Here is an 11,474-nt window from a genome sequence, read left to right as displayed (position 1 = left end):
TAGAATGCATTACAAAACTGTTAGTACTTGGTACCACTTCTTCGTGTAATTTTACTGCTAAAAAGAGAGGGTAATAACACCACGACAATTTCAAAAAGCATTACTTAAGTTTAGGGAACCTGGGCGAAACCGTGAACCCTAGACAAGAGGAGTACCGTTACTCATTAGTGTAAATGACTTGAGTCCCGCAACGTTTCAATGATCTAGACGAGTACTTAAACTATCACATGGTTAACATGGAACTTGGTAGCTCGTATAAAGCAACTCCCCCCAACAAAACTGTCATTCCATCGCTACCATGCGCAATTGAAGAAATTAAATTTGCAAAATCAAAACAATTGTGCCAAGAGCACGTTTTCCCACATCTATGAAATTGAACCATCTAAAAGACATTACATTAACTACATCTTCGACTTCACCACTATAACCAATTGCGGCCAATCTACATACACACTCACACACACAGAGAGAGAGAGAGAGAGAGAACACCCCCTTTCTTTTGACATAACGAAATACATCCTAGCTACTCAATTGGAGCCTCAAAAAGCGAAAAAAAAAAGATGGGATTATTTATTCCAACTAATAAATTGCACAACCTAAAGTTGTACAAATATCAATCGGAAGACCACTCATTGATTTCGAAATATATCTTGAAAAAATGGTGGAACTACTTTGTTCAAATATTCCCCTTATCAATGGCACCTAATTTAATCACTTTGCTTGGATTATTCTTTGTTTTGGCCAATTTAATGGTTGTATTCTACTATGACCCTTACCTAAATTCAACACAACCCAACTGGTGCTACTTTTTTTATGCATTTGGATTGTTTATGTACCAAACATTTGATGGTTGTGATGGGTGTCATGCGAGAAGAACTGGGCAGAGTGGGCCCCTTGGTGAATTGTTTGATCATTCAATTGATGCCATAAACACCACATTGGCATCAATTGTATTTGCCAGTGTAATGAAGATGGGGTATGGTGGGTTATTAATGTTGTCGCAATTTGCATCGGTGTGTAATTTTTATACATCGACTTGGGAAGAGTATCACACTCATAAATTGTTTTTATCGAAGTTTTCCGGTCCTGTGGAAGGAATATTAATGATTTGTGGTGTATACGTAATCACTGGTATTTTGGGACCTGATATTTGGGATGTTGAATTGTTTACTTTGAATTTGACATCTTTAGGATATGGCAATTATCAGATAAACAGTTCAATAATTTACGTTGTACTTGGATTGGGGTCGTTATATTTCAACATTATTTCTGCTATGCAAAATGTGGCAAAACATTATGAAGCTAAAGATGGTGAAGATTCCAAAAAATCAAAGTCTGAAATTGATGAAGCTTATAAAGGATTGTATCCATTTTTCATTTATTACGGAGTTGTAATTTTATATTGTTGGTTTTATCCACCAGTCATTTCGGAATTTGGATTGCCATTGATTTTATCTATTGGATGCACCATTGCATTTTCAGTAGGGCGAATCATTTTGGCTCATTTGACTTTACAAGAGTTTCCATGTGTACAAATTCCAATGTTTGTGCCCATTGGACAATTGATCTTGAGTAAAATCTTGATTGATATATATGGATACAATGCTGGAAAAGTATTGGATGCTGTTAGTTGGTTAGGTTTTGGTGTTACTTTGGGTATACATGGAATCTTTGTTGCTGAAATCATTACCGAAATCACTCAATATTTGGACATTTACGCCTTGTCGATTAAGCATAAACGGGCATGAGATTAGTGAAAAGATGCTGCTCTATACTAAACTATTGTTAGATTATATACTTACAACTATACATCTATATACACACATATCGTCACTCAAAACATCCATTCCTTCTCATCTAAGCAAGTTCCTTCTTTTTACCAAAAGCCTCTTCACTTCCTGGAGCCAACACATCTTGTGCCGATTGTTGCAAACTGATGTTGCTTTCCATTTCTTGTAATTGGGTTTCTGACAAAATAGCCAACGCCAAAGGAACACCCAACAATAATGAACTTGAAGTCAAGGTCCACAACAATTTACCACCATTGTTTAATCCCAGTGAAACAAAACTGTTTAAAGTTGATGATATGTTACAAAGTTGATCCCTATGTTGTGGTGAAATTATATCTTTTAAAGCAACGATTCTATCGTAAATGGTTTCATTGGCAATATCAAAATCATCATCTTCGTCATCATATTCATCTTCAAATTCACTGTCTGAATCAGCAAATGTGTCCACTTCGACTTTTTCAACAGTGGTGGTTCCGTCCGAGTAGTTTGTTTGAAATTCGTCTTCGACTTGAGTTAACTTAACCATGGTTGTGTGTGGTTGTTGTGTCAGTGGAGTAGTGAATGTGCTTTTTACCCTTGGGTCGATAATTTTGCTGAAAGTAAAAGAACGAAAAAGAGCAAAAAAAAAAAAAAAAAAAAAAAAATTTCAAGGAAATTGGTAATCGCACTACACTATGGAAAACTATACCGAGATGGGGACTTATTCCTTTATTTCAAAATCTGGCTCATTCAATTTTAATGGTGGCACATCCACAATTTCATCTCGTTGTAGTTTATACCCTAGATGCTCCCCATTATACCTCTTGATATTATAAAACTGCAACAATGCCCTCAAGGCAACCTCTTGATCATAACTATTATTAAACTCACTTCCCAAATCTTTCCCACTTAACCAATTATCCTTCATTGATAATTTACAATTTAGATAGATCGTGCTGATTAGATCCATATTCATGCTTTTCCATTTGCGGCCCTGATAAGGAACCAATTTTTTCAAGATTTTGAGTATTGGGTGAGAAAATGCTTCATTATCATAATTGATAAGAATCATTTTGAATAATTCAGAAGGTTTGATATCATTGATGGAAAAAATACGTTGACTTTGGTTCTTGAGGAGTATCTTGTTGTTGATTTCTAATATATCGGCCAAGATTGATGCAAAGTTGTGATTGAAATTTTGAATATATACATGACTAATTTTTTTTGAATCGAGCTCCTTGGGAAGTTCCAGAATGAAAGTCTTGTTGATAAATGTATACTCAGTGGTTACTGAGTTCATGTGAAGACAATTGTGGAAAAAATCCAATTTTGAAAGCTTGATCTGCGGATTCATCAATTTGTTCTGATTGATCAACATCTCATACTCCAACAACTCATCCTTTTTTTCACCCAGTTGATGGGACAAACTCTGGTTATTTTGATTATTAAAACTGTTGCTGATGAAATCCAAACTCGTGGTGACAAATTGTTGATCAAAAAGAATCGAGGAAAGGTAATAATATTTCAAAACATGACTTATTTTAAACCACTCAAGTAATCTCGAGATTATTCCTACCGCGGTTTTTGTCATTATCTCTTTAACATTCATAACTTCCAACTGCAGCAACAAGAGTTGTTCAACTCTAGTTGTTGCTTCATCATTATCATGTGATGTTTTTGACTTCACCATGAATGAAGTACTTGGGTTTAATTCATACTCATACAAGCTCAAGTTTTTATCAGCACGATTGTTCTTAATGATTTCCAAAAACACTTCAATTAAAGAATGGAGTCGGAAAAATGTTGTCGAATAAAATTGTTCCACTCTTTCAAGACTATCAATCTCGGATAGCTTGTCAGGGTACTCATTTCTCAACTCATCAAAGGAATAATCAAATTCGTCCTTATCATCATATGCATTAACGTACCCACGTTCTTGCTTCATGAATTTTGCACGCTCACTCCACAATTGCTTTATTGAGTAGCTCTCGTATACAGAGTTCTTTAAAATCTCATCTGCTTCCAATAAGGCTACCGGTATATTTGGGCCACTACCATCCAATGACTCATTGGGGTAGATGAATGGCATTGATTGATTGACCTGATATGATTTTCTAATTTTTTCACCTCCAGACATAAAATCAGAAGACATTAGCTTTGGTGACGGTAGTGGAGTAGCGATATGCACTGGCTGTGCCGGTAGTTGGCTCAATACGGTATGTGATTTATTTGTTTTGGGAATCTCAATGCTATTTGATAGTGAGTTTGAGTATGCATTGACCGCCATAAATGTCTTGTACTTTTCTTCAATAGATGCATCTTTTGACTCATTTGATACTGTCTCTTTCAAATTCTTCACTCCATCTAGCTCATACAATGGGTATTTATCTAGCAAATCCTGCCTAAATGCAAAATAATCCAACGGGGAACAGGTCAATACCGGCTTTTCTTGAGCTGCATCATCAAATGTTTTAATATGGTGTAATTCTTTCAAAAATGCATCGCACGATACAAGTTGAGTTTTGTTACCAAATTCCAATAGCAATAGTTTGTCCAATAATAAAACCAAATATCGAACTCGATAGCTATTATTGTGATGCCACTTCCAGTGTTCAATAAATTGTACAATCAACTCCAAAACATTTGAAGCCTGCAAGAATTTTCGAAATGATTGCAGTTGCCGACGATTGTGTAGCGAAGTCAATACAAGCAAATACAATATGGTCAATATTCGAAAATAAGTATCCTCAACCTTTTTCGAAAGGGCACTACTCTTGTCACCTGATGTATCAATTTCCATCCTGTTTGTGAAAAAGCCAAGCAAGATATTTACCAATGGCTTGTAAATCTCCAACTGCAACAATTTACAATTATTGGTCTCTATTTGGCTGACTTGTTCTTCAATCGATGACTTTGTTGCGTATTCTCCAAACGAATAGTACAATATGCTTTTCAAATACGCCAAATTGTCATCTATGCTACACCCCAATAACTTTGTCGCCAACTCATCCATATCGGTATTTTGTTCAAAACTTTCCAATAGAGCGTCCAACCCACCAATGGATTTCAAATCATGGAAAGTAAACCATTCAGATATCTCTTGTTGTAAATCTCCATACTCCTGATGTTTGTAATTTAAGTGCAGTTTTGTTGTCAAGAATTGATAGCTCATTGAAACATCATGGCTACTGCTATCATCAGCATCGCCCAGCTCATCACCTAACGAAGAAGATTCAAACTCTTTGGCTTTGGCACTCAATTTCTTTTGAAATGTTTCATCCAATGAAGTATCATGTAGCTCTCTCCTGGTGCGTTCATCCGGATGATCGATAATCTGATCTTCCAACTGATCAATTTGAATCAACCCATCATTCATTATAGGATGATTTGAAATGTTTGCATTTGAAGAATGATGTGTGTGTTCTTCCTTGTTTTGGCTGTGTGTTTGTTTATGATCTTTCCAAAAGAAAGGTCGTGTCGCAATAATATGTTTTGTGACATTACCAATTGTTTTTAAATTTTTTTTTTTTTTCAATTTTGGGAATCAATAGAGAAAAGGCTGTTGATGTTGAAGTGTGTGTGGTTATACATCTTCAAACTCATTTTTACCTTCCAACACCAAGGCATCGGCTACTCAAGCTACCATTGCACTTGCTATTAGACCTTTTTGTCATTGATATTTGCATTTCTTTTCAGTCCCTATACAGCTCATATACACACTAATACTTTTTTATTTTATTTATTTTCATCACCTACTATGTCATTTGAATATCAAACCCTTGATCAAACACTTGCACTCAAACTTAAAGTCACCACTTTATTAGATCAAGAGATTGTTGGGTTTATTTATACATTTTCATCCTCCAATGAAGTACTAGTCTTAATAACTAGTGGCACAGATCAAGCAAAGCAAGACTCGAGAGCATCCTCATCATCAGCGTCCTCATCCTCATCATCAGCATCAACACCACCACCACCAACAAATCAAACAAATCGATACCGCATCATCAACACGTCGTTCATTAAAAGCATACAAGTTTTAAACAGAAAGATAATACCTAGACCCAACAAGAGTAACAGACTCGTGTTTGAGCCAATCAATATCGACGATTTGAATCAATTTCTACAAGAACAGATTCAAATTTACAAAGCCTCTTCAGTCGACATCACCACCAACTCGACAAAGGGAGCAGCATTGCATTCAAGTTCATCGCAACCGCATAAGAGCATACCATTGGCACAAGCAGCCCAGCAACAAGTGCATGCACAACAACAAACTCCACCAGCACAACAACACCAGCACCAGCATCGCCATCAGCATAACCAGAAATCGATTGCTTCTCAACTACATGACAAGTTGCTGACCTGGTTTGGTAGCGAAAATGTCATCTATGGAAATCAAAAACATACTGAATTGATCATTCACAACGACATTAAATTGATGAAACCATTCACGAATACGCAAAAGAATGTGCAAGTGTTGAATAAACAAACCAAGCATTTACCTGCTTTGACTCGAGCATTGAAACAATTCTGGGATGGTATAGATACTGAAAAGAAAGGTGGGTAATTCATTTACAGCAATTAATTTATCTATATAGAGAAATGAATCTCAATTCTATCAAATAATCTAAAACCTTGCTGTTTAGTGCCTTTGAACCCATCAATACCCTTCCATGGGAATGAACATGATGGCGTAGTGGTGGTTACATGTTCAAAAAAGGTATTGAACCATAAGTAGCTAAAACTGCCAATACCAATCATTACATCCTCTCCCACTTCAACGGGATCTTGAAAAATGTAGATTAAATCTTGCCCTTCTCTGCTAATATAGGCCAGTTCCGTGCTAATTTGCAGAAGAAGTGGCTCAACGATGGTGTTGATTCTATTAGTTTCTTGCACTAGTTTGTATTGAGATATACTGAATGGTAGTGACTCCCTTATGCAGTTGCGAAAGACGATTCTGTCAATAAAGAGATGGGCATGGTTCTTGAGCCAGTGCTGATACTGCTGCTTCAACCCATCAGTTTGCAAATATTCGTACCAATATTGCAAGTACCGCTTTTGACTCACTATGCTAACACCATCCCCGCCAAACTTGCGCATCCGTTTCTCAGTGTATTCTTCAATCACACTTTCAACGTCGGTTGCAAGCCCTTGTTTTGTACCCGAAAACATCAAGTAAGCACAGCACACTGTACCCAGTCTACCCTTACCAGCCTTACAATGCAACACTGCCACATTTTCGTCACTTTCACTCAAAAATTGATCAACCTCGGTAGTCGCATCAATAAGATACAGCATAGTCGGTGGATAGTGGTCAGGAAATGGGTAATGACTAACTTTGTATCTGACATCTTCATCTTTGTAGCCAGGATCTTCACCACGAAAATTAAACAAATGCCAGTGTTGTTTATGATTTGTCTCCAAATAAGTAATCAAATCAGTCAATGGATATCGATACCATGATTCAAGATATGTTGTTGTTGGTGCTGATGACACTATCAATTGTGGTGTAATATATGCCAAATCCAAGTACAAGTTTAAATTTGAATCATAATGGAGTTGTTTTGGTGATGCAATAATTGATCTGATTAATGATTTGACCAACTTCATGTACCTGTGGGGGATGTGATTCTTTGGTCACCCCGAGGACCTCTGATTAAAGTGAAAGTTAAAGGAAAAGAAGTGGCGGTGATGGTGTTTAGTTTTTGAATATTCAAGAAAAGAGCTGCAAGTTGAGATACAGACAATTTTTCTGTTTGATAAATCGACGCTAGTTATAGCAAAGCCGTATATATGGTGTGTAATAAGCCTATAAGCGTATTTAGAGGTACGTTTAGCAGCACGTTTAGTTGCAATCTGGACTCGTCGTAGTCCTGTTTTAATACCCAATAGCTTATCCAAAAAGTTGGCAATTAAAGTTAGCCATGAAAGCTATGGCAAAAACAACACTTGCAATCGTGATTACCAAAGGTATCACTCTTTTCAAAACATGAAGGCCGAACCAATACTAGCTAATATTCCAAAAGTATCCTGTTCCTTTCTTACCGGCAATAACATCTTTACTAATTTCTTGATGTTCTGTCATGATTATAGTATCATTCGTTGGTGGCAAGGCATCCCTACCTGGTGCGGTGGGAGTAGTAGAAGCAACGGGAGTTGCAGCAGCACCTAATTCCAACTCATTTTAGTCCGCAACCTCACGCTCTGGTTGATTCTCATTCTATCCGTTGATTCGCCCCTTGATAACTTTTGGGAAGTTTAAACTTGAGCAGATTGCGGTTTTTTGTTTTGAAACAAATGGCAACTTTGTCGACATTGATACAAACACTGTAACAAAAAGGTTTTTTTGATCAATTAAAACTCAACTGCAATATCATATATACGTAGTTGCTGTAGAGCAGAAATTTGAATATGCAAAACCGCTTGCAATGATGGCAAATATATTATTGGCCCAATCAAGTCAATTGTGGGGTGATCATACTGGAATGTAGCAATAAGTCAGCGGAGAATAAGGGATGAGCTTCTTCGATTTGAAAGTGAAAACCGAAGCTTTAAATCAGGTGCCTGTACATATTAGGGGGCATTCAAGCTGAGGTTCAAGCGAAAAGAATTCATGTATCAATATCGATTGTTTTAAAGACATTTTCGAGTAAGCGGCTCATGAATTCACCTATAAAAAGCACGAACTTTATTATATGATGACAAAACAGAAGCCAATAAGTTGTATTGAGTCAGATTTAGTTTTATCACCACAATTGAAACAACCACGAACATTCACTGGAACTATGTCAATCTTCCCTTCTAATTGTACCTCTGTTGGTTTTTGTGTTACATCACACCCCTTACTATGTTCCGCATTTCTAATTGAAATGCTTCCTGCCAACTTCAAATGAAGCTGTTTGTATTTGATAATTTAGCGAAGAGCATACGTTTATACTCAATGCCAATTTGCAACTTACCCATTGAGATAACTGCAAGGGTCTTTCCCATCTAGAAACGCCTACTTGATTTACCCAACAATATACTCTTTCCCTGGCACAATTATGTATCAGAATTCGCAATTCACTTTTCTCCAAGATATATTCTTTGGAGATCATCATGAGTACAGAACAGTATCTGGGGACTATAACCCATATAATTGAGTGTCTTCAGTCCGAAGTGTTACTGCTTTAATTGGATATGAGTATAATAAAGCAAAAGCAGCAAGTGTCAAATCATGTAGGACAAATCAATGACTTGCATTAGGATTTCGAAATTGAATGGATTACTGATGTTTTCTCACCTACCAAAGTCAAAAAGTTTACATTGGATTATTATGCGCCAAAATCGACCACTATTGACTTGAAGGGATTACTCAAATTTATGCCCAATCTTGTTATGTTTAGTCTCAGTTTTGGTAACTTAGGGTTTTTCCATATCCCCAGATTACTCAAACAGAAACCATTTAATATTCATATACAAGTCCGGATAGACAAGGACTACTATGATGCCGTGAAATACAAGTACGTGAAAACTATTTGGAATGGGGAGATGTTTGATGATTGTGTAATGTTGAGTTGTATTAAAGACAAGCTGACAACCTAGTGGAACCTCATAATCTCCTCTTGCTTTATCATTAATAATAATATTCTCTGAAAATTTTAATAAAATATATACAAATATTAGACACGAGTCTACCTACACACCAACGCCGTAGTAGTCACAACAAAAAAGCTTCGCAAAAAGCTTCTCAAAAATCTCCGCAAACACCTTACAAAACACCACTTTGTCCCATCAACTCAGCAATCTTTCTAGTCAAAACAGGATCATTCTTAATTCTCTTTTGCATTTTGGTAGCTTCAGCAAATGAGATAGCTTGAACCTTTTCTTCAATGGATCTGGCCAAATCACAACTTTCTTCAAAAAGGACAATCGCATCATCAACTTCATCTTTTTGTAACTTGATTTGTGCTAATGAAATTCTTGCCAATTCTGACTTAGGATCCAATGCACAAGCTTTTGTCAACAAGGTTTCAGCTTCACCAATTCTTTCCAAACTCTCTCTAGAAATAACAGTGGCTTTATTAATCAAGGGCAAGGCACCAACACTAAATCTATCCAACTTCTCTTGCAATCTAGCAGAAATATCAAATTGTCTCAAGGCGCCTTCAACGTCACCTTTGTCAGCCAAAATTTCTCCATAATAGTTGGGGATCTCTGGACTGGTTGGGAACTTTAATTTTGCTTCAGTGAATTTTTCATCAGCTAAATCACGATGACCATTCTTGTACGTGATACAAGCCAATTGGATGTAAGCATAAACGTTATCCGGGTGCAAGGACTTGGCCTTTTGGAAATTGATTTCGGCATTGGTTAAATCACCAGTAAGGTAATGCAATTGACCCAAATGGTAGAAGATATCAGGCGAGTTTGGATCCAAGTTTTGAGCCAATTTGAAATCATTCAAGGCTTCGTCATAAGAAGATTTGTCAGCGTTGATCAATGCTCTAAATACATAAGATCTTGCCCTTGGTTGGATGGATATTGATTTATTGATTACATCAGCAGCAGTGGATGGATCATTCTTCAAAAAGTGGAATGCTGAAGCATACTCCAATGCAACAGCGTACAACTCCTTCTTGGATTCATCACCTTCCAATGCAGACACGGCTTGATTGATCAATGTGTCTGCTTCGTCGTAGCCTTCCTTTGTGTTTCCCTTGATTTTAACTATAGCATCATACAAGAATTTACCACCACCTTGGCTATTTTCATCAGCACCGTCCAAGTGAGGTTCATCAGCAAATGCGCCAAAGAAGGAACCAATTGTAGCAGCAGAAGGCAATTGGTAGGTTTTCTCCTTTTGGTTGACAATTTTGATTGAATGTTTTCTCAACACTCTTTCCAAAATCTGCTCAACCGACTTGTTTGAAAACCCACCATAAATGGTCAATGCGGTCAAATCGAACATGGCATCTTCAAACCTCTCCAAAGTTTCATAAGAGGTTGCTCTTCTCAAGATACATTTGGTGTAATCAGGTTTCATTTTGATAGCTTCAGTGGTATCTTTGATGACATTTTCGTGGTCATATAGAGCAGCATAACACGCAGATCTGTTGGAGTAGTAAATTGGATCTTTCTTCAATTGTAAAGCAGCAGTATAATATGCAATGGCATTTTCATACTTTTTGTTTTTGAATTCAGTGTTTCCATCCTCCTTCAATTGAACTGCCCATTCTTCCTTTTCTTGTTCTGATAATTTCTTGACAACGTCCGATGTGATTTCAGGTAACCCTTTAGAGTTTACTGGGTATTTAGGAGATTTCTTGTGATTGTTGCCTGCTGAAGAAGCTTCTGGGTCGGGTGAAGATGAATTCTTGCTCTTCTTCTTTTTTTTATTCTTCTTACTTGATGATGAGCCTGTAGTGGTACTATCACCACCAAGATCTTTTGATGTAGATGATGTGGTAGTTGATTGCAGTTGGTTGTAAAACCAGTAAGCACCAACAGCTGAACTTACTGCCAACGCAGTGACTATGATTGCCGTCTTATTTTTGATGAAGAAACTGTCAGACATTGAGCTATTCTATTGATTTTTAATATGTATGTGTGGCACTCTGAAATGTGTTATTATTAGTCTGAATGGCAACCTAACCTCCAACTTTTTTCCATAGATTCTTTGGTTGTAAATTTTTTTTTTTTTTTTTTCGTCTTCTTCAG

At 36.8% G+C, this 11,474-nt stretch overlaps 6 protein-coding genes across 6 annotated transcripts; 2 read left to right on the top strand and 4 right to left on the bottom strand. All coding sequences in view use genetic code 12, as the record gives it.

Moving 5' to 3' along the window:
• Positions 1-560: 560 nt before the first annotated feature.
• CPAR2_703140 (bifunctional diacylglycerol cholinephosphotransferase/ethanolaminephosphotransferase) lies at positions 561-1,748 on the top strand (the record flags this gene model as incomplete). The annotated part of the gene is made up of 1 exon (XM_036812087.1): positions 561-1,748. One exon carries the CDS (start codon positions 561-563, stop codon positions 1,746-1,748), a length of 1,188 nt encoding a protein of 395 aa, XP_036668460.1.
• Positions 1,749-1,857: 109 nt separating this feature from the next.
• TOM22 (Tom22p) lies at positions 1,858-2,316 on the bottom strand (the record flags this gene model as incomplete). The annotated part of the gene is made up of 1 exon (XM_036812086.1): positions 1,858-2,316. One exon carries the CDS (start codon positions 2,314-2,316, stop codon positions 1,858-1,860), a length of 459 nt encoding a protein of 152 aa, XP_036668459.1.
• A 174-nt stretch (positions 2,317-2,490) lies between these two features.
• CPAR2_703120 (uncharacterized protein) lies at positions 2,491-5,145 on the bottom strand (the record flags this gene model as incomplete). The annotated part of the gene is made up of 1 exon (XM_036812085.1): positions 2,491-5,145. One exon carries the CDS (start codon positions 5,143-5,145, stop codon positions 2,491-2,493), a length of 2,655 nt encoding a protein of 884 aa, XP_036668458.1.
• A 381-nt stretch (positions 5,146-5,526) lies between these two features.
• On the top strand, positions 5,527-6,339 carry CPAR2_703110 (uncharacterized protein; the record flags this gene model as incomplete). The annotated part of the gene is made up of 1 exon (XM_036812084.1): positions 5,527-6,339. One exon carries the CDS (start codon positions 5,527-5,529, stop codon positions 6,337-6,339), a length of 813 nt encoding a protein of 270 aa, XP_036668457.1.
• A 23-nt stretch (positions 6,340-6,362) lies between these two features.
• TEP1 (putative phosphatidylinositol-3,4,5-trisphosphate 3-phosphatase) lies at positions 6,363-7,385 on the bottom strand (the record flags this gene model as incomplete). Its single annotated transcript, XM_036812083.1, has 1 exon — positions 6,363-7,385. One exon carries the CDS (start codon positions 7,383-7,385, stop codon positions 6,363-6,365), a length of 1,023 nt encoding a protein of 340 aa, XP_036668456.1.
• Positions 7,386-9,525: 2,140 nt separating this feature from the next.
• Positions 9,526-11,331, bottom strand: TOM70 (protein channel; the record flags this gene model as incomplete). The annotated part of the gene is made up of 1 exon (XM_036812082.1): positions 9,526-11,331. One exon carries the CDS (start codon positions 11,329-11,331, stop codon positions 9,526-9,528), a length of 1,806 nt encoding a protein of 601 aa, XP_036668455.1.
• Positions 11,332-11,474: the final 143 nt, after the last annotated feature.

Source organism: Candida parapsilosis, contig 006110 (assembly GCF_000182765.1).
Source record: "Candida parapsilosis strain CDC317 annotated contig 006110".
Taxonomy (NCBI): domain Eukaryota; kingdom Fungi; phylum Ascomycota; class Pichiomycetes; order Serinales; family Debaryomycetaceae; genus Lodderomyces; species Lodderomyces parapsilosis.
This window is presented reverse-complemented; position numbering and strand designations above follow the sequence as displayed.